At 36.1% G+C, this 23490-nt stretch overlaps 1 protein-coding gene and 1 long non-coding RNA gene across 3 annotated transcripts; one reads left to right on the plus strand and one right to left on the minus strand.

The window, feature by feature from the left end:
* Positions 1-5867, plus strand: LOC121418859. The gene is made up of 2 exons (XR_005970522.1): positions 1-4850; positions 5644-5867. It is a non-coding gene; the product is annotated as an uncharacterized LOC121418859 (long non-coding RNA).
* On the minus strand, positions 5564-22095 carry LOC121418858 (BTB/POZ domain-containing protein 17-like). Of its 2 annotated transcripts, none has more exons than XM_041613042.1 (3): positions 21807-22095; positions 16052-16525; positions 5564-7065 (listed from the first exon to the last, which is right to left on the minus strand). In XM_041613042.1, the coding sequence occupies exons 1-3, from the start codon at positions 21876-21878 to the stop codon at positions 5959-5961; spliced, it is 1653 nt and encodes a 550-aa protein (XP_041468976.1). In that variant the 5' UTR covers positions 21879-22095; the 3' UTR covers positions 5564-5958. The 2 variants fall into 2 exon arrangements, with proteins under 2 accessions (XP_041468976.1, XP_041468977.1); XM_041613043.1 differs by lacking the exon at positions 21807-22095 and adding an exon at positions 21452-21732.
* Positions 22096-23490: the final 1395 nt, after the last annotated feature.

The following is a 23490-nucleotide window of genomic DNA, read 5'->3' on the forward strand; positions in this document are numbered from 1 at the left end:
AATAGAACCGTAATTACTATTTTAATTTGTTACAAAACATGTTGTTTTTTTTCAAATAAATTTCTGGATTATCTATGTCTACAAAAGTCTGCAGTTCATCTTTTTGTTATTTTTATTGTTTTTAAACCATCACAATAGATTATGAAAAAAATAAAACCATGAAAATGTCCTTTAGTAAGTCATTTCACTTTTACTCTACACACATACCAAGGCATAACTCAGAGTAGACAATAATGAATACAGTCAGATAGTGTTATATATGGATATTTAGTTTAAACCAGATTTATTCACTGATTTTGCAACTAACTGAAGGCAAGTCACTTGGACAAGTAGAAATGAAATACACAAAATGGTTACATTACACAAATAACAATATTATACAGACACAGGTAAACACATATAAATAAAAAGGATTTGGTATATCATTTAAGATAATTGAGTTTACAACATTAATTAATTGTACTTGCAAAAGGATTGGATACTTGCACAGCCCATTTTCACTAATGATTAAGCAGAAGGTATTACATTCTTATCGCATTCTTAAGTATGAAATTAATGTGATGCCACTTTCCCACAATTCAATTTCTTAACATTGACAACGTTGACAAAAAGTTCAACTCTTTTTCCTTCTTAATACAAACACATACATCTATTTAGAGTTCTGTGGCATTTTTTTTTGTTTTCAAATGCAGCAGAACAGTGAAATAACATATGAATACATATGTAGTTTCACACAATTAAGCAGCTATTTTCATTCACACTTTTACATATTCTATTACACATTCCATATAAGTCATTTATTTGATGAACAAATTCATGAAAAATATATCAATAAATAGCATGGGTGACAGGTGATAAATGCATCTTATCAAAATAAAATTGGAGATTGAAGTATACTGAAGCATATTTTAACATTAAATGTTGGATGCACAGAAAAACAATTTTATTATGTCTTCTGTATACAATATCATTTAATTGCAAAGATCTACTAACATACTGGTTTAGAAATAATTTTATAAAGGGGATGGATTTGGCGTAGGATGAAAGAATTAACATGAGCCCTATTTCTAAGTAGAAATCTATAACAAATTTGATGTCAGTAAATACAATAGTAGCTTGTAAGTTTAGCTTGTAACTTGTTGTTGATAAGAATGATAGCAATTGCATTGTTCCAAATTGTATGAGAGAGTGCCTTGATTCATAAAATTGTGCTGTAAAATACATTTGATTACCATTTTTTCTTCTCAACCAATCATATGGCACCATGTCAAGAGCTTGTAACTTGCTACTTAGCAAGCTGTAAGAAACAGTGCCAAACTGCGAATACATTCTATCATAAACACACTCTCAGCATAGTATACATACAGTATACCAAGAAGAAAGATTAAAATGGATGTAAATAAAATTGAATTGAATCAAATCAAATGGATGAATACATACATGTCAACAGTAAAATTATCTACCCCTGGTATTCCATGATATACCACTTCATAATAATCACTCAATTGTATCAAAGAACAGAATTGCCTGATGAGATGTCTTGTGTTCTAGTTGGGTTTTTGAGGGGTGGTGTGAAAGAGGGGCTTATTTATTATACATCATCTTTGGGTGTATAATAAAGAGATCCACTCAATTTTTAGTATACAATTTTAACTTTTTGTTACTTTGTTTGTAATAGACCTCAATCATCAGAACGAAAATAACATGAAGAAAGGCAGTTTCAAATACACGTATATCAATAAATTCTCTATTTAGGTGTATGGCAGGTTATGACTTTGTGCATCATCTAATAGACTTAGCAATGAGCATAGTACTAGTACTCTCTAATCTATGCTTGTTCAAACATTCCAAGTAACACTAATAATAATTGTCTTTAGCATTTAATTTTCATGCATGCATATCACTACCATACAAAAGGCTGAGCAAAGAAAACAGTATTTTACATTTCCGCAGATGAGCACAATTAGAATATGTGAACAGCCAACCCCGAAACCAACAATAAGTCACCAAGGAAGGCTCTCTATTAATAGCCAAAATATTAATTTGGTCTTTGAAAAGGCAAAAGCAAATAGAAGAAATAGGCTTTATTGATAAAGCTGTTTGTAAGTTAAGAGCGACTTTAAGAACGACTGGTGCTCCTTTCTTACGCGCAAAACCATCGCTAATGAATATACCATTCTCCATAAGAAAGGATCACCAGTCATTCTTAAAGTGAAAGTTGCTCTTTCTTATGCGCAAAACCATCGCTAATGAATATACCATTCTCCATAAGAAAGGATCACCAGTCATTCTTAAAGTGAAAGTTGCTCTTTCTTATGCGCAAAACCATCGCTAATGAATATACCATTCTCCATAAGAAAGGATCACCAGTCATTCTTAAAGTGAAAGTTGCTCTTTCTTATGCGCAAAACCATCGCTAATGAATATACCATTCTCCATAAGAAAGGATCACCAGTCATTCTTAAAGTTAAATTTGCACTTAACTTAATATGAACAGCTTTATGAAACACCGACCTGGTTTGATTTTTTAAAATCAAAATTATATGCTGACTTTAAGCCAGCTGTATATCTAAATGGTGATATTGAGACTTTCAAGTTAATACACAAAAATATAATATAACTTATTATTTGTAAAAGTATTAAAGCTTGGTTTTGAGATGGTTTCTAGAACACTCGTCATTTTCCTACTGTAGCAGCTTGTTCACATAATGTACCACAATACTAGAGAATCAAGTGTGCACACTGCATTTAAATACCGTACACTAATACTATCAAATCACGATTCTTTGCATTCTTTGTTTATCTATTGCACTTTTCATATTTAAAGTTTATTCTAATACAACATACTGACTACCACAGACATTGTCATTCATATACAGGCAAATCTGAGCTCAGAGGAATGTGTACATGGTATTCATCTTGTCATATACAACAGCAACACTTTGCAATGTTCAGCAACATAAAAAAGATTATCATTCATGAGGATTTATTAATCCATTTCGTCTGTATGGCAACTATGGCTTTTCAGTTTTTGTTTTATAAGCTTTACTATAACATCATCAGAGTTTGCTAAATATATTGATACTACATACAGTACATGTACAAGTAGTTTATATTTCATTCACATTTCAAAATCATAATAGTGTTGAATAATTACTGGTAATGATTTACCCCTGCTCCACATGGTGTGAGATACAACATTGAACATACAGAGATGGGGAAGATACTATTTTTAAATGTTAATTTGTATAAAATAAGTATAATTATGAAGATTTTGTTTTGTTAATGTTTCATTTGACTATGTGATTTCTCACATATTTTATAATCTAACAGGAAATGGGTAAAACACACTATTAGCGATGCTTTTTAATGATCTCATGTATAGTTTAAACACTATAAAATACTCTCAGACAAGTATACCTTTTTATCATACAATGATCTGATTTTGGAATGCACTAATTTAATCACTAACACCTAAACTTGCTCTCTTCTTCAGAAATGGAAAATTGGAATTTCGGTTGTTGGAAATTAAAAGCTACATGTATATGAAATAACAAAAAAGCAAAAAATAGAGTATCATATAATGAAAGAATACATGGATTCTGGAATGGTTTTTCAAACTTCTTCAAGGGTGTACAATACACAGAATGCAATACATAAAGTAAACAAGTACAAAGTCTTCATAATTTGGATATTCAACATCTGAAGCCATATGAGGCTTATTAATGAGTGATATTCAAAATCAGTGTCCCCAAATCAATAACCTACTGATACAGTTTACATAAATTGCTTTGTAATACTCATTAATTACAATCTACAGTCATAACGTAGAACTTTCATACTTTCAAAGTTTATTTCTTTAATATTTTGCAAAGTTTCCCCTAAATAGCAAGTAGATGGTGATGGACATTGTCCCTGGGAGGCTATTGGCTTTAAATCTATTTCATGTTTGTGTTGAATTATGCCAGCTATTGTTTAAAGCAGTTTGCTGCATTTCATCAGACTGGGACAGTACATACATGTAGGTATTAAAGGTGAGAAATGACTCTTATCATCAAATTTATCACTTCTTTTGATAACAGTTGATGGAAAGGGCTCCTTTGGATATGTTAAAAAATACAAATCAGAGCATACATGTAAGCCATAACATTTATGCTGAAGTCATATTATATCCTACATTTCATGACATATTCTGCTTTTATCTAATAATAACAATACATACATTATGTACATGTATGCACATGTTACATCCTAACACTTCTAAAATTTAGGTTTGTCTACATGCAAGTACTGTTTCTGTTATGTGTGGGAAATACATATACCTACCACTTCAATAGTTTTCATTATTCTGTTTTGTATTTCTAAAGACCAGAAAGTATAGGTCCTCCTCATAATGAAATTGTGGAAAATGTAATGTAAATATTTGTGTCACACAGTTTTTCAGAAAATATTTTGAAACATGATTCTGGCATAAATGTTACATGTCTGTCTTAACTCAGGATGTTTCTGACATATTTTTGACAAGACATGCATGCATTTTTATAAACCTTTGTCAATTTTTAGCACAACCAAAGGTGGGTGCTTCATCCATATCACATGATGTACTTACTTTTGTTGATTCACCCCATGTCACATCTCCAAGACTAAATCTGATGAATTAAATCTAATAAAATGGCTAAATTAAATGAAAATTTTGCCTAAATTGTAAAGCATTTCAAAGATTTGAGAAAATTGATTCAGTCTATTCCTTTTTTTTTTTTTGGGGGGGGGGGGCAAATAAGACAAACTCCCAACAGTTGATCATTTCATGTAAGTTAAAAAAAATTATACTTTTTTTATACTCTTCAAAGGTAGGGACAGTGATTTTCCGCGATCGCGGAAAACGGACGGAATTCACGGAAAAGGCCTTTTGAAACGGAAAGTGGCATTTCAAACGGAAAATCACGGAAAACGTATTTTCCCTCAAAATACACAGAATAGCAACAGAAATTACTCCGAAATAACAACAAAATGAGAATATTAAATGGCCACAAAACCCCAGAAAACACGATCTCACTTCGCTACAATCATGACAATTCACACATCGTGATTGCTCTCGACATCAGCACACTCGATAGTACCCCGCGATCGTACCCAGCCGGCCGGCGCGAGCTTCACATCGCTCAACTGCACGGTCGTGTGTTGTTACCCTCTACGTTTGAAGATGTAACAGCACGATATCGTGGTCTTAAAATCCAAGATGGCAGACTGGCGAAAGTCGTTGACTGATGATAACGATGTCCAAAAAACCCCAAAATTATCGATGAAATTTAATTTCACCGTAAAATAATGCTAATTATGTGAAAGGTGAGGATGTATGCATGCTAAATCAGTTTGAAAAATTATTGAATACACCAGCATAGATCCGATTAGAACGGATTCTATTGTGTTGTTGGTACAGTAGCAGATACAAATTTTGGCCAGTGCGAGTGTATGCGCTTTGATTTTGCTATTCAATGTGTAAACGGAATTGTCACTTTTCCCTGTGTACAACGTCTATGGGGAAACGGAATTTCCGTTTTCTGACGTGCTGAAACGGAATTCGTGATTTTCTGAAACGGAAAAGGCCATTTTTTGAAACGGAAAATCACTGTCCCTACAAAGGGTGCACAATCAAAGCCAAAGCAGGCAATTCCAATGGGTTGAACGGCAAATATCCATGTCATTTCCATCATGGTAGAGTGTAAAATAGAATATGGAATGCAATCATATTCACAACAGGTGCTGGGGCTAGGAATAGTGGGATACATGTACAGCCATTTGGGGTTCTGGTACCATTTTCTCAAAACCAACAAATTTCTTTGATAATCTCTAGCATTTTGCATGTTGACATAAATATACTATTAAAGCAAAATTAAAGTGAATCAATACCCTTATTTTCAGTCAAGCTTGGTCCATGGCAAATGAAAGAAGTCCATATCACTGTAAGGGTTTGAGAAAGACTTGAACAACAAGTTCATCATTAACAATATACTCACTTGATGGTGCCAAAAGATCATTCAAAGGAACCTTCTTATCAATGTCTGTATCGATGTGATATCGAGATTTAGTAAAGTTCTTCTTGCCACTTGTGACAGCAAGAACCTTGGAATCATTCACAACCTGAACTATGTATTCAATGGGTCTAGGTTGGTCCAGGACCACATTGGAATACAGGATCATGCGGAAGTTGCTTGATGCAGAATCGTTGCTTGACGAAGATCCCTTGGGGTAGATCTTCAGTTCCCAATCCCAACTGGAGTGAGGATATGATGACGATTTTGTTGAAAACCTTGGCATCACTTCCTGTAGCTTGTTAAATTGTGAATACCCTGACAGGACAATTCTCTTGTCCCATCTCAGATCAGTGTAATTTCTCAGAAGGTAACTTGTAGAGGAGAAGTCTGGGTTGTTTGCTCTTGACTCCAAAGGAAGTGCATTGAACTTGTATGCATGTAGAAGTGGGGTTGAAAACAGTCCCGGGAATTGTTCAACAACCCTGTGATTCTCTAGTTGTTGCAGTTGCTCCGGGGTCATCATAGGAAAGCGTATATGTGGGAGTATCTCTTTCAGAAGATCTTCCATCTTTTGCATTCGCTCTGGATGCATTGGCGATTCAATCCACTTGATGACTGCCCTGAAGACAAGCAGTTCATTCCTGACAGTCAAATGTGAGCTCTTCAAGAACTGAACAAGCTGATCTCTATCGAGAGCAAGCCATTCCCCACTCCAGTCTGGCAATGACATTATGTCATCAGCTTTAGGAGAGAGTGCTTTGACAGAAGCTGTAATCAGTACTTGATGATAGCACTTTGTAGCATACTGGTACCACACATGGAAGACATCTTTCAGAGGCAACTTTGGCATGATGTTGTTGGTAGCAAACTCAATGCAGACCCTGCGTAGATCACAGACATTGTATTTATCAGCCAACATCAGGATTGGAAGTGTATTCTCTATGGTCAGGACAATGTGGCAAGAATACAGGAACTTCAGGAATGCTGGAAATACCTCTGTGCATTCTGGTTCTTCTACCAGCTCAATTTCCTGGAGGGTTGGGATTTGGAATATGTGGAAAGAATTAAGAAATATGTTATTACAGATGAATTCTTAGCCAGCCATCCATACATAATATTTTTAAAAAAAGATTGCTTTTAAACACGATGGGCCACATGACAATGATGACATAGAAAATGTCTGATCTTCACAAGAGTTTAGAGATCCTTCATGCACGCTTCCCATCCCTAAAGCTGAAAATAGAAAGAAACATGCTATTCCTTCAAAGAGAGCATCAAGTGTAATTCGATTTTTTATAAAACAAATTTCCTTGAATATTTGCAAATGATATTCCACAAGGACAGGTAAAGGTACATGGTTTTTACACGAGTACATGTAAATATAGAACTAAATATTGAAATTCATTCAAAGTTTGTTTTCAGACTACACAATGAAGCTCTATACAATTTAACACTAAATTTACAGTATTTTGTTTATCGTGGTTGATTTTGAGGTGTACATTTCTGTACAAACAGAATCCACAAAGGCGAGAAAAATGGGTGTGACAAACACAATAGAAGAGGTGTCAAAGTAAACACTGATGACGATCATAATCCACTACAATCTGGGTAGTATATCATGCCAACTACATGTATGATTGTTCCAAGCACAAGTAGAGGTGTGAAGGTAAAGAAGGGGTATTAATCAATAATATCTGTGGTCTTGTTTTGTGACTAGTGCCTGTGTTTCAAAACACATCCTCACTTCATTCCAGTAATAGACAAGCCCGCCTTTCAATCTAGGGCATATTTCTATATTATAGCGGAAATGGGGGGGGGGCAAGGATATTAAATATTAAATGATATATGCATTGAGACAATTACATTCTGAGTATCCATGGTAATGCCTTTGAAGACCTTTGATTAATAATTCAAGCTGTTTTATCATTTCTGAACTATTTTTGCTCAAATGTTGGCAATTTTTAAAGTGAAAGTTTTATAATTATTCATTCTAAAATTTCTAACATCAAAATACATCATCTAGGCTGAATCTTTATCTTTGAATTTCATTAAACAACTCTCTCACTAAAACAATATAAAGAAAAGAAAAACACCATTGGAATAGAGATGGGCTATACTAGGGTAAAAACTAAAAAAGGTGATTTTTCAAATTCCTACATACATGACATAAAATAGGGCACTGCCTTACTATTTGATGTAGTGTGCACTCCTGAGCACTTTTACTTCATTTTTGTTGAACTCAGTAAAAAAAAATGAGGTGCGGGCCAAAAATCCTAACTGGGTGGGTGTGGCCACAAATGGGCCAAATATGGGCACGCCTGAGACTCTTGGGTGCATTTCAGCAATAACTTTAATGTTCAGTATCTAGTTTTTGTGATTTTTGTGTTGATATATAATATGTTTCCGTAGACAAGTCATCTAATGAAGCTACATGTAATAAATTCAATATGAGAGATGATATTTGTTAAGGAAAATTTTACATTTCTTATAAATTTTAAGTTATTTATTGGGCCACCAGATCATGTGACCTTGAAAATTAAATAGCTAATTTTTCTTAAGCATTTTTGTAAACAGACAGGAGATCCGTGACAACTCAAGCTGGGCCCTGGTCAAATGGGGGCCCACCTCCCCCCATCTCAAAGTGTGAAAAACAGAGCTGGGAGAGATCAGCTGATCTAGATGGCTATTCCACTGTACATTCTGTTTCTTTGTTTTTTAACTTTTTTTTATAGTCTGCAATACTATTTCAGTCATAAACATGAAATCAATTGCTACCTCTAATACTAAAGACAACAATACCGTATATAGAATATGGACATGGTCACATGGATATAAAAATATGGACATGAAAACATTCTCAATATGTCCAAGGATGGGGCATACAACCTCTTTCAAACCGTAAAATTATGTGATGACAGATACATGTACTGCATATCAAAGAAAACAATCTCAGAGTCAGTAAATAACCCAACCTTCACAGGTGATAAAGGAAACAGTACAGATTTTACATGAATAACCACCTGTATTCCTACTGAACTGAACATGTACAGAAAGTTGTCATCATTTCCTACAGTAATCCCAAGGCTTTCTACAATATATGGAATGTCAGTATATCCGATCCAATGGTGGATCTCATACAAGTGGGGTGATTTTTTTTTAAAGAGGGGGGGGGGGGGTGGTTGGGGTTGGCCAGGGGCAGCACTGATAGAGCTGGAGTATTAAAAGGAAATGGGTTTTATGACCTTCTCAGAAAAATTCAGTAACATCCAGGACAGGTTACAACATCAATGTATTTTTGTAAGGTAATCCTCGTTTCCTGGACCCAAATTATCAAATAGTCTTTTTGTTATGTCATTTTCACAAATATTTTTATCATATGGTCCAATAGTAGTATCGTATGCTTAAATGTACAATGATACTCCCCCCACCCCCCAAAAAAAACACACACACACAGACCTACATGTATGTACATTCACAAGGTTTACAGAACACTAGTCCACTATATCGCTGACATTATCTAAAGTACATGTACATGTACAACTGATACACTAGTTTAAAAAATAGGGAAATAAACCTTTTTGACAAATGAGTGGAGCTTCATCCATTTGCCTCATTAACCCGGAGGGGGGGCGGGGCAGTCAAATATATTGCTGTACACATGCGTGACCAAGAAATTTCCAAACACCCTCTACATGTAAACAAGTTTTTCTCTGTGTGCAAAATAACCCCCTAAACAAGTTTTTCACAGGCTTTATTTACACATTTTGGCCCCTAAACAAGATGTCGCCTAAATGTGACCTCAGGGAAAAAGCTTGGGAAAAAAACATACCCTAAACACGTTTGGCTAGTCTTTAAAAAAAAGCTTTGGGGAAAAAAACTTAGGCCTACCCTAAATACGTTTAATCCTGCGCTTGACCATTGACCAGTCTTTCAAAACCATCCCTTTTCTTGATACCCTTATTCCACATGCAGACCGCATCCAAAACTGAAAAAACACCCCTTTATACTAAAAAGTAAAAAACTGAAATCCAGAAAACAAACCAGGAACAAGAAATACATACATGTTTATTTGTCAGAATACATGTATCTGAATAACAACTACCGGTATGAGATCTGACTTACTCTTTTCATCTGTAGGTACATGTACTGTACATTGACACGCCACAGTGAAAAGGAATAAAAATAACTGATACACATCCATCTCACTGTACAATGTAGACATGATGCAATCCATTATGTCTCCCAAAGAATCAAATAATACTCCTCACAAAACACAAATGTACAGAATACTGTACTACATGTACATATGGCAATCATGTGTGCGTCACATTCAAAGTGCACTCTGAAAAAACAGATGCGAAGGTGTACTCCAGTGTAAGAGCGATGTCTTTCCCCATGTCCCTCTGAATCTCATGAATAATATTCAACAGTTGTACAATGTAGTACCGGGTAGTTAACTTTGTACAGACATTATCAATCCAATCAGTCTGGTACTTGCTGACATCACGGCACAATGAATGTGCAAATCATGCGACAATTGTAAAGATGTTAATAATGATTCCTCAAAGTTAATGCACTGATTTGATACTTCTCAACCCTCCGGCCATACATGTATCAATTACAATTTAAACTATTGATCAATCTTTCTTCTTGTTCAAATTATGCATTCGTCGGCTTTGACTATCCAGTAGTTACATGTAGGAGGCTATAGGCAATAGCCTATTAGGCGAGTTTATACAAAACAACAAGGGCTATTAAACACTAGTAATAATTTGATATATACACAGAAGTGGGAAAATAGTCCCCTATTTTAATATGGGAATGTAAAGCGATATTGAAGGACAAAATACTCTTCTATCCTGGATTACCACATTGTCATTTGGAAGGTGATTGGTACCTGGGGAGCGTTTCATCAATATTTTCATCCACTAGTTATCTGACAATGACATCTTTCCATTATTTTGATTGGCTGAGAGGCACTGTTCCTATGGTAACTGTCGGATAAAAAGGGACTTGTCGGATAAAACGTTGGACAAGTCCTTTCATGAAATGCCCCCCATATTTGATTGATCAATGTTTTTACTCAGTTATAAAAAAAAAAAAGAGTCAAGCATAATGAAACTGAAACTAAAAAGTGAAAATACCGGGACCATACTCAGGACGTATTCATATATTACTTTCAGGACAAGAGAGATGGATTAAAATCAGATAGTGTAGAAAATTCAAAATTATTAGATTAAATAAATAGGATACTTGTGAAAACATTATTTTCTATCAAGGATACACTATATTAAGGTCAACATCATTGCATTATTAAGTCATACAAATACAGTACATGCAACATCTTTCCAAATATTACACAGTTCAATCATGGACCTATACACTCATCGAATACATGTAGTTAATGAATTCACAAACATGTGACTGTCCTTGTGGTCGGCATAATATTCTCGTCATATTTGTCTACTTTCATCCTACTGTGTTCCGCTGTCAAGTAGGCCATGAGTTGAAAGAAGTTTGTGATTAGACATTGATATTGCATAAACTGTATGTGCAGAAGATGATAAATCACTTAAATCCTGGAAAATCGATGTGCAGTTCTGGTTTACCTTTGGCAATCTTAGTTCCATGTGTTTTATTTGGGAAAATGTATGCATATTTCAAAGGTCAAGTCTACCCCAGAAAAATGTTGATTTGAATAAATAGAGAAAAATCAAACTGGCATAATGCTGAAAATTTCATCAAAATCGGATGTAAAATAAGAAAGTTATGACATTTTAAAGTTTCACTTATTTTTCAAAAAACAGTGATATGCACAACTCGGTGACATGTAAATGAGACAGTCGATGATGTCCCTCACCCGGTGGGGTCACTCAGCCGCAGAGGGGGACACTTATGACCGTTACCACAAATGCAAGTGACCCCCTATTGCAGTCAATTTCAAGGACATTTTGTGAAATTTACCCCCCTATTTTCACGCAAAACAAGGACAAAATTGCGGTAAAATGGTACCTTGAAACACCCCTAATTATAAGATTGTAAGGACACTTTTGCCCATTTCGCAAATTTACCCCTATTTACCGTATTTCAAGGACAGGGCATTTACACCATTTCCTCATTAGAGGAAATTGCAACACAGGCGTCAGAGTGCTCAGTCCTTAAAGATGACCAAGAGCCATGTCATACTGATACAATAATCCAAAAGAACTTTATTTTTCTTGAAAAATAAAAAAAGTAGAATTCTTTGTAAAAATAAATGTAGTTGTCCATATAAAGATACATAGCATGATGCGCGCGCCCTCTGCGGCCTCTCCCCTTTTTCCTGACCCCTATTTCCATCAGATCGAGGACGGTGAGCACCCCTATTTTCACTACTTCGAGGAGTGTTCTGTCCGCGGACGTTCCGTGAAATTGACCCCTTTTCCCGCGATTTTGGTAACGGTCATGCGGTCCCCAAGTCATATTGAGTTACCCCACCGGGGTCCCTCACTCACTATTTCCTTTGTTTTTTATTGTTTGAATAATACATATTTCATTTTTAGCTCATCCAGCCCGAAGGGCAAGATGAGCTTATGCCGTGGCGTGGCATCCGTCGTCTGTCCACAATTTCAAAATGCTACTACTTCGCCATTTCGCTTATTTTTCAAAAAACAGTGATATGCACAACTTTGACATGCAAATGAGACAGTCGATGATGTCCCTCACTCACTGTTTTTTATTGTTTGAATTATACAATATTTCTTTTTTTTAATACAAATTTGACAATATGGACCAAATTGACTGAACCATATAAAACAATGCAAATTCCATATGTTCAGGGAGGAATTATCGTTGTTTGAATTGACAATGAGGAAAAAATTAGAATATTTCATACAATAAAATACAAAAGAAATAGTGAGTGGATGATGACATCAGTCTCCTCATTTGCATACTGACCAGGATGTACATTGAACTGATGTGAAAGTAAGCGAAACTTCAAAATGTCATAACTTTCTTATTTTACATCCGATTTGATGAAATTTTCAGTGTTATACTTGTTGGATTTTTCTCTTTTTATTCAAAAAAACTTTTGTTGAGGTCAACTTGTCCTTTAAGATAGAGGCAGTATTGTGATTGATTGCCTATTATTTATAATCCCATTTTTTAAATTGTCCACCTAATATTCCAGAGATACATGGCTAATATCGTGTAGAGAGCATTTATCTCTTAATGTTATTGAGGTCCTTACATGTATGTGCGTGCAGAAGTGTGCAGAACAAATAATAACATATTTTATGTCACAAAATCGTCAGCTTCTTAATTTTGCTGCTTCAAATCTAAAGCATGTTGATAAAAAAAAAACAATTTCTAACACAGGGCATCAGCCAACAAAACCCAAACCAGCAAAGCTGTGCCTTTGGAAATAATCAGATATGCCTTGGTAGTCGCAATCGTCAAACAAGTGGAATGCCTCTGGCCGTCTCACCTGCATCACGCGGTTCAATATAGCAGCAGTGCTGACTTTGAAAACTACTCTAACTCGCACAAGATGTTCAGTGATACATGGTTACTCTTATGTCCACTTTTTATGAACTAGACCAATAAACTTACAGAGATATGATGGTTATTCAACAAAAAACCCCAACATGGCCAAAGGTCATTGACCTTACATGACCTTTGACCTTGATCATGTGACCTGAAACTTGCGCAGGATGTTTAGTGATACTTGATTACTCATATGTCCAAGTTTCATGAATCAGATCCATAAACTTTCAAAGTTATGATGGTAATTCAACAGATACACCCAATTCAGCCAAAGTTCATTGACCTTGGTCAGGTGACCTGAAATGCGCACAGGATGTTCAGTGATACTTGATTACTCTAATGTCCAAGTTTAATGAACTAGACCAATAAACTTTCAAAGTTATGATGGTAATTCAACAGATACCCCCAATTTGGCCAAAGTTCATTGACCCTAAATGACCTTTGACCTTAATCATGAGACCTGAAACTTACACAAAATGTTCAGTGATGCTTGATTACTATTATGTCCAAGTTTCATGAATCAGATCCATAAACTTTCAAAGTTATGATGGGAATTCAACAGATACCCCCAATTCAGCCAAAGTTCATTGACCCTAAATGACCTTTGACCTTGGTCATGTGACTCATGCAGGATGTTCAGTGATACTTGATTAACCTTATGTCCAAGTTTCATGAACTAGGTCCATATATTTTCTAAGTTATGATGACATTTCAAAAACTTAACCTCAGGTTAAGATTTTGATGTTGATTCCTCCAACATGGTCTAAGTTCATTGACCCTAAATGAACTTTGACCTTGGTCATGTGTAGGCCCGTTTCGGGTACACGTGTACACGCACGGTCAAGTCAGTGCACGTGTACTAAATTCCATCACCGTGTACACGGTAGCATCTGCATAAAGCTTGCGTGGGACTGTAAAGTCAGTGAACAAGCTCACAGCCTCACATTAATTCTTAGTTCTCAGACACTGCACATGTTTTAATCGCTAATATGTCAATATATTTCAATTAACCTAGAGTGAGTTTACTTCCAAAATCGCTGATTTAATCCACATTTATTCTGGAGACTGAAGTTTTTGTACCACACGAAATGGGCATGCTCCGGTCAGTGCAGGGCCCTAGTTAGCGCCGACGTTCGTTGGATGCGCATTTTGCATGCTGTACCGTACATGCATGCACAGATCGCTGCAGAATTGAGTGTAACTGAAGTTATCGATTGATTTTCATTATTTTATTGCCAATTTGAGGAGCATGTGTTTGTAGGCTTGTAGCACATGTGTATGAGCGTATAACACGTAACTGGAGACTCTCGAAAGCGTTCTTCAATCACTTTTAGAGCCAATTTGAGAATCACCAATTGCGACAGCGATCATTGCTCCAGTTACGTGTTATACGCTCATAAACATGTGCTACAAGCCTACAAACACACGCTCCTCAAATTGGCAATAAAATAATGAAAATCAATCGATAACTTCAGTTACACTTAATTCTGCAGCGATCTGTGCATGCATGTACGGTAAGTATGCAAAATGCGCATCCAACGAACGTCGGCGCGAACTAGGGCCCTGCACTGATTTACTTTTGCATTCTTTATTAATTTAATGCGCTGCTAAGCTGAGTAAACTTTTTAATTGCACCAATTTTTGTGGATTGATACTTCTAACTTCTCATTAAGATTTAAAACCGTGACTTAGGCTACATGTAGGAAACACTGAAAAAATACCGTAAAGTTCTCACTCTCACTCAGTGTTTTACAACGTGTACACGACCGAAAAACACGCCGTGTACACGTGCATCAAAAATGGACTTTTAAACCGGGCCTAGTCATGTGACATGAAACTCAGGCAGGATATTCAGTAATACTTGATTAACCTTATGGCCAAGTTTCATGAACTAGGTCCATATACTTTCTAAGTTATGATGTCATTTCCAAAACTTAACCTCAGGTTAAGATTTGATATTGACGCCGCCGCCGTTGGAAAGCGGCGCCTATAGTCTCACTCTGCTATGCAGGTGTGACAAAAACCCGCATGTTCTCATTAAGATGCACATGATCACAAGGTGGCGAATCTCGTTCGATCAAAGAAATAACAGCGTTGAATGTCCATCTCTAATAGATCCATGGTTCAACCCTGTTTCTGGCCTTCATTTATTCAGGACAAAACTTGCTATTTATCCCGCATAATAATACGTCTATACTGTACATATGCAGAAAAAAGCTAGAAACATTATCAATTTCCACCTCAAATTTTAATTTGTTTTGCATGTAATTTCATATCTTACAAATGAAATTACATAATCAATAATCTAGAATCCTAAAAAAAAAAAAAAAAAATTGACAATCTACAATCTCTTTTTATTCAAATCAATTTTTTGTCGGGTGGACTTGACCTTTAATGATAGGGTTACTCCTGAAGTGCCCAGACAAACAAGAAGATATGATTGTACCTACAATTGATACCAGTATGTACGATTTTGTTGAAAAAATACTCACTTTCTTGTTTCGCCCAGACCAATCTGCGCTAAACATTCTCTCAAAGACCTCACTGCATCTGACCAACACCAACTTGTGAGCATTGAACTCTTCAAAGCCAACTTTCAGTTTAATATCACTCAGCTGAGGGTTATTATAGAACCGTGTCATGTCCGCTAGAGCCTTCCTTTCATTACCATAGCAATCGACTCGTCCCTGTGGAACTGAATCTTTGTCTAGGTCCTCTGGAACAGCAGAGATCATGATGGGTGGCTGCGGTTGGCTAATCACCGCAAAGTAAAAGGCCTGAAGTGGACTGATCTCATTGCCTCCACCTTGGTTTGCTCCTGCTGCACCACCTCCAACCGCACCTCCTGCTCCTGGCTGTCCTGGAGCCAGGGCTCCACCTTGTCCAGGATTACCCCCTCCTTGGGCTCCGGGTACACCAGCTACAGGCATCATCCTGTGACCCAGGTGAGGAACTCGCTGTTCAGACTAAAATTGAATGAATAGAAAATTAAATTATCAAAAAATCTTGTAAATCCATAGTTTTTATCTCTGTCTCAATCTTTCTTTCTCTCTCTCTCTCTCCATGTATACTGGATGAACTAATACCCCTTTCATAAACCCAATTATGCGGCTAATAGCAGCATAATTTGGTCGTAAAATTGGAGGAGGACCAGAGTTATCCGCATTATTTTGATGCTGCTATTATCCGCATAATAGCAGCATCGGGACAAGATTTTGAGTTTATGAACGCATTTCCAAATAATGCGAATAATTGCCATGGTGCGGTCACAAGGTCACCCTTTTCCAACACAACCGCATCGGAGGGGGCATGTCCAGTTGTCATGACGATTATCCGCCTTTTTCAGGACGGGCGCTCGTAAAAATAATGCGGCTTATTTTCGGAGTTTATGAACGCAATTTTTATTGAATTATCCGCATTACTCTTACATGTAGGCGGCTAATTGGAGGATAGGTTTATGAAAAGGATATAATTTCTACTCCGACTTGATAAACCCTAAGGATGTCTCTTCTGAAAATTCAAACCTTTCACATCAAGATCAAGGCTGCCTAAACACATGATTGTGATAAACCAAAAATTAGGCCATTGCAAGTTTTAGAGTGACAGTGGCAACCGTTGTTAAACCTGTTTCAGGAATGGGCTGAGGGAGGTCTAACCGCTAGATTAAAAGGTACAACCGGTCCTGGGGCGGTCTTAGGGAAATGAGAAGTTAGGCTGGCTCAAATGCAGCAATTTCAGCAGGCTACTGCGAGAGATGTAAAGTAAATTTGGTAGCAAATGCAGAGGTATCAGATGATCATAGCCTAGGTGTTGTAAGTTGCATATTACCCAGTACGGCCAGTAGTTCAAGAAATGACAAGGAACATTGTTTGTGAATACCATTCCAGGGTTTGCCAACATTGGACATCTGGGCTGCAGATTGAAAAAGGTAGCCCACAGAAAATGATAAAAAAATGGTAATCAGGCAATACTCTTTATCACCACAGAGACTCACTAACTATCAGATCATTGTCACAAACTGAATGTACTGCATGTAGCTGCTTTAACATGCATATCAACATTTTCATGTTGATCTGGAAAGAATTTATGAACTTCTGTGCATTACTAACAATCTGCCTAAAACTAGAAGATACATTTATTGCTAAATTGAATGATAAAAGTAGCAATTAAATGCCTTTCCAAAATGTCTGTCTAAAATGGGATATGATAATAAAGAGTTAGGCCTATACAGTGCAGATAAATATAGTGTGAGTGGGAAGGACACAATGAAAATGAAAAACACATGAAGGTGACGATAAAAACCTACAAATGTATAGACTTCACACAATGGTTGACTGGAAACCTACATGTAACAAAGGATGTATTCTTCAAATTTCAAAGCAGTTTTTTCAAATGATAACAATAATAATGGCCACTTGACATGGTGCTCATATCTATCACGTTGTGTTGTTCACTCTCACAGCATTATTACCCGGTACCCCAATCATACATTATCTACTCTGACTATACCAGTGAGCCACTGTAGTAACTAGGTTTTTATTAATAGAAATATCAGGTTCCAAATTCCATTCACACCTTCAAACCAAATGTAAACAATACAAATGTTGACAAATGCTTATAACATTTATAAAGAAGAGTATTACTTTAGGATTTGAGCCCAGACTAGGCCTACCCGCTACCGCCCCAAATGCGGACATCAATCATTAAAGTCTGGAGCCCTATCCACTTTAAAATACATCTCTACAGGTAAAAAATATTTGTTTTTAAATTAATATTGGAGATGGTAAAAAAACTTGTTCAGTCATATAGATACATAAATATGTACAGTACATCGTGGCATTGATAAAGCTAGAATTGGCAAGTACAATGGAATTTGAACAAATACATACAAACCCCAACTAATTACCACCCACTTCATATAGTGTACATCACAAATTCTACATGTATAGTAGATCAACAGTGAAGTGTACAATACAATAATCAAAGACTCCTTGTGTGTACATTACAGAGTCCCAATTGTTTAATCAAACTAATATACATGTTGTATGCCTACATGTACATATTTCTTTTCAAATAAACTGTACAATAATCAAATATTTGACAAGAAATGCTATCTAAACTTGGGAAAGAGAGAGAGAGCGTGGCCAAAATCAGAGATCAATTATACTTTTTCCAAACCTCATCCATCAATCACACACAGCTAGTGTGCAGGAAACTCTAAAACACATTTCCCTTATTAAAAATAAATGCCTCCTAACCTGTTTTTAATGATTACCATAGATCACTTCTTATTATAACTGGGCAATCAAAAATCTACTTGCTCTGCTATCCCGAGGGGGGGTACTCGACCAAAAAAGTAGTAGGTATGTTCCGCGGGCGAGACAAAGACTGGGGGCCTTGGAGCAGGCTTAAATTGTAAAAAGGAGGGTCCTCGGAACGGGCTTCGGAACTTCAAATGTTTGTAAAAACAGGGGTCCTTGGAACAGGTCGTATGCATGTGCATCGCTCTGGAACGGGCATACGAGCATGCACCTAGCCCGGCGGTACGGTCGCCGGGTGCGCTCGCACAGAGGCAATGGTCGGACAGTGCTCTGCGGCCGCTTTTCATCTAAATTGCTGCTCATTGTAGCAGATCAATGCAGCCGGAACGGCGTAACGAAAAATATGCAAGAATTTGGAGCACGGATTTCTTTCTTCTTTTTCTCAATTAGATAAAAATGCTACGACCTGAAATGGAATTTGAGTGTAAAAAGGGGTCCCCTCCGTGGCACATACCCATTACGCACTATATACTGACTGATACATGTATAAAGCAATAAAATATAAGAAATATAAAATATAATTTCATTTATTTTCAAACAACACAAAAATATGGAAAAATTAATCTTTTTTTAGTCAAATGAAATGCTTGAAACAAGAATAAGTTTTCATTTGTCTGGTTTAGACTATTAACAATAATAAAACTGTTTTATTTCACAGGGTAGCTAGCGCAATTCAGTAATAAAGCTGCTTTACCAGCAGGCCCCAGATAACATACCCCTTTGAAAAGAAAGAGTGCCAAGCTCAAAGACAGAATGTTCCATTTTACTCGCTCTCAGAATGACTCAACTGGGATTTGAGCATGAAGATCCATTCATCAAGCAGCCCCTCTACCACTGAGCCAAATACCCAGACTGTGCACAAACACAGTTCACTCTGAAACTGTAGGCTAAAAAAGCCTTTCCACATGACAGTTTTTTAACACATGACTTTCTTTAACATGGGTCTATCCTTTATCCCATACTAAAGTTGATTCTATTAGGATGAGCCAAATTTTCTGCCTAACACCAGCTAATAATAAGTTAAGTGGTCTGAATATGCAGCCTACAATGACTTGTGTAATGAATGCCACCCTAGTCTTGTGTGGAGACCTGCATGTACTTGTTGATCAAAGTTTCAATCAGGGTCTGTGCCTGCAAACTAGGCTGAGGAAATATTTTCACGTAAAATTCTATAATCCCCAACTAGTGTTAGCCTTTAGGAGTGGGGCTATCTTGCTATTTATCTTACCATGGACCTAGTACACAATTAAAAAAAAATTGTCTGTGAGAAAAGGGTAATGGAGCAGAACTAGCCCTACCCGACTCAAAAAATATAGTTGGACATAGAGCTTTCAGATCATAAACTCCATTCTCGTCTACTTTTAAATGATTTCCCTATCAGTAAAGGAGACCAACTTCATAGCAGATCACTTTAATCTCATCACCTTCTCCTGAACTGGTTTTCAGAATCACTCCATGTAAAGAGGTCTTGTTGCTATGGGAAAACTCTCAGTGGGGTCACATGTTTCACCTAAAATTTGATACCAGTGTATGCATTTTATGCACAGTGGGTACCGAGTAGCGTGCCCAAAAGGTGCGAGGATCGCTTCCCAAAGAATGGCTCTGTCTTCAAACTACATCATGAGGTTGTTTTCCAAGTCGCTTAAAGACCGATTCAAGCATCCCCATTACATGTTAAACTGATTTCCACTACCCAACTAGTTTTATAAGAAAATAGATGAAAAGGGGGGGGGGAGTCTTACTGCCTATGGGGATATGGTGCTTCCATAAACACCAAGTTGGAGGAGTTCAGTGAACTCTATAAGGGAAGTTAACACTGACAAAATGTTTATTGTAAAAGTAGCAGAAAAATATAATCAAAATATTGGTGAAGGTTTGAGGAAAATCCATTAATTATAACAAGTGACATCACATGAGAACAGCTTTCCTACATGTACATATCGTACGATTAAAAAAAAACAATATATGTCTTCTTTTTAATTGAAAATGATCTTTATTGTACCTTCAGAATATCAATACACAAATTATTTCACACCTGCTCCTAAAAAGAAAAGTCCTAAGCTACATGTACCTGTAAGAGAAGGAACTTGTGGTTTCCAAAAATGTGTGCTAAATCCAGTCACTTGCTGTAAAATGGAGAATTAATTTCTGCACAACAGATGCACCATTTTGTGAGTACAAAGAATTTTATGAATACAACAAATGTTTTATTCATCCAAATTGTATATCAGCCTCCAGTGAAAAAGAAAACAGATGGCATGAATGAACTATGATTGTGTGTACACTGTAAAAAATGCAAAAAAAATCATGTAGTCTCTATTATTTCTTATTTATCAGTACTATATGCAAAATCACATTTCAGAAAAGTAGACCTATACCTGTTACAATTTATTTCTCTAAGCAAATTAACGTAAAGAAAGTAGTGTAATGAACATTCTCATTATAATCCTGACTGGAGTATATATTTCTACTGGTGGAAACAATGCCTCACTTGTGCAAACAAAATAAAAACAATAGAGAGTACACTATCTATCAACAAAGGTCATAATAGAACAGACCAATAATACATACCAGCATGCTGGCCATGGATCCAGACAGTATGACGATGAAAATATACAATGATGAATTTGCTGAATACAAACTCAACTCAGACTGTATTGATCAATTCTTTCCCTCTCTTCTTTCTCTCTCCCCCTCTCTCTCTCAGTCTAGAATGTCAACAAAAGTAACTGGTCTCGCTCAACTGCATTGCTCAAACAAAGGACTGGTACATAGGTGGAGCCAATTCAGTGAGTGCTGCATCCATAGTTAATACGCTCAAATATAGATATGATCTCATGCAGGAAATACAGGTTTTAAGCTTAATTGTAAACAAGCTCTGTAGACAGATTCCCCATAACATACAAACGATGCTAATACTACATACCATGGTACAAAGCAGCTTAAAACAATTTTGCATCCAACTGTGCACACAGAGCTGGCTAGAGATTACAACCATCTAATCAGGATACACCATTTCCATAAATATGGTGCAGAGTTATCATTCACGGGCTCATATGTTGCTAATTTAGATCACAAATGATAGATAGACAGCTACATGTATAATGATAATGCCAGACAAATCAACGCTTGGCCAGTCTCCAGTGAAGGGCATGGTATATAATCAAAAAGCTCCTCTAGAATCATCATTCAAGTTCAGGTTGCCAGCTATTCTAAAACAGGCAATACTAATTATAGACACAAAAGAACCTTATTTCCTTTTTCATTAGAGATTAATTCTTCAATCAATTTAAACAAAAAGTGGGTAATTTCAGAGAGTTAGTTCACATCCTTTATGATGAGCATCAGAGCATGTACACCAAATTTTTCGTTAAAAATAGAAATATATTTCAATTTTTTTCATGTCCAATTTTAATTTTTCATGAAAGGTTTTGTCTGAAGGGCACTGTGAAAAAAATTTAGTATCCGAAGAAATAAACCACTGTAAACATCACTGTAGACATTTTCACATTCATTATCAAAGATGAAAAAGAAGGGATTTTTCTTTAACTTGCTGTTTATTATGATAACGATTCGGACAATATAGTCATTAACAGATTGGACTGGTCTGCTACGAGACCATAGTATGCTACAAAATACACCATAAATCTAAACAGCTGGATCAATGAGAAATAGCGTTCTCTATCGATCATAGACAACTACATACATGTACAGTTTGCCGACCCAATCACAAAAGGTGGGAAAAATAAATAAATCACACACATTTACACCCATCTAGATCTATGTACACACAGGCACGCAGGCCTACCAAGGAAATCATTGTGACCTTCATTTCCATTTCAACAAGTAAAACAAGGTATTTGTATTCAAGACAATTTTACTAAAATCTTCCTTTGATTATAATTTTTGAGTTATAATTTTGTCATAATTTTTTTTCTTCAGTACATGTATTATAATCATGACCCGATGAAGCAAAATGAATAACCTTGGCAGCAAAATCACCAAATTACATGTAGGATTGAAATTCTGAGATATTTTTTAAACAATTGGAGCATCTCTGGCAGTCTCATGGTCTGCATTATGCGGTTCAATACTCAGCAGTGCTGACTTTGTAAGACAACTATTGAATAGTTAAAAAATGCTATTCCTATGATAACAAAATTCTATGTTCATTGAGAATTTCTTTTTTTTTTAAGTTCTGGCCATGCATTGATACATGTAGTGACACTTTAGTACCATGGCAGGCTGGTGGAGATGCAACCTTGGTTCAGGTTGGGTAGTCTGAGGGGATAGAAATTCCAATGTACATGTAGGCCTACAATTTCTTCAAACCAAACTCTCCCAATCCTGAATCATGGTAAAGTTCCAAACATAAACTTTTGTAAAAGTGACAAAATTAGATCAATAGCTTCTAATATGTACAGCAATAAAGGAAAAAGTTGTCCCTGAAAATTCATGTGAAGCTTAGACTCTTTAGAGCACAATTCAAAAATAGTTTCCCCCTTTTTAACTCATCATATTATTCAAAATTTGATCACAATCCAACAAAATGAGTTAGAAAAATATGAAGTTTTGTCACGCAAACTGTACTGTGAATAGGGCAAAAATAA

Source organism: Lytechinus variegatus, chromosome 7, assembly GCF_018143015.1.
Source record: "Lytechinus variegatus isolate NC3 chromosome 7, Lvar_3.0, whole genome shotgun sequence".
Classification (NCBI taxonomy): domain Eukaryota; kingdom Metazoa; phylum Echinodermata; class Echinoidea; order Temnopleuroida; family Toxopneustidae; genus Lytechinus; species Lytechinus variegatus.

Coding starts and splice junctions, on each gene's coding strand:
- LOC121418858 (XM_041613042.1), bottom strand. CDS start 21,878: ATGGTTGTAATCTCTAGCCAGCTCTGTGTGCACAGTTGGATGCAAAAT. Junction 16,526..21,806: donor TTAAGCTGCTTTGTACCATG/GTATGTAGTATT, acceptor ATTCAATTTTAG/TCTGAACAGCGAGTTCCTCA. Junction 7,066..16,051: donor GGTCTGGGCGAAACAAGAAA/GTGAGTATTTTT, acceptor CCAACCCTCCAG/GAAATTGAGCTGGTAGAAGA.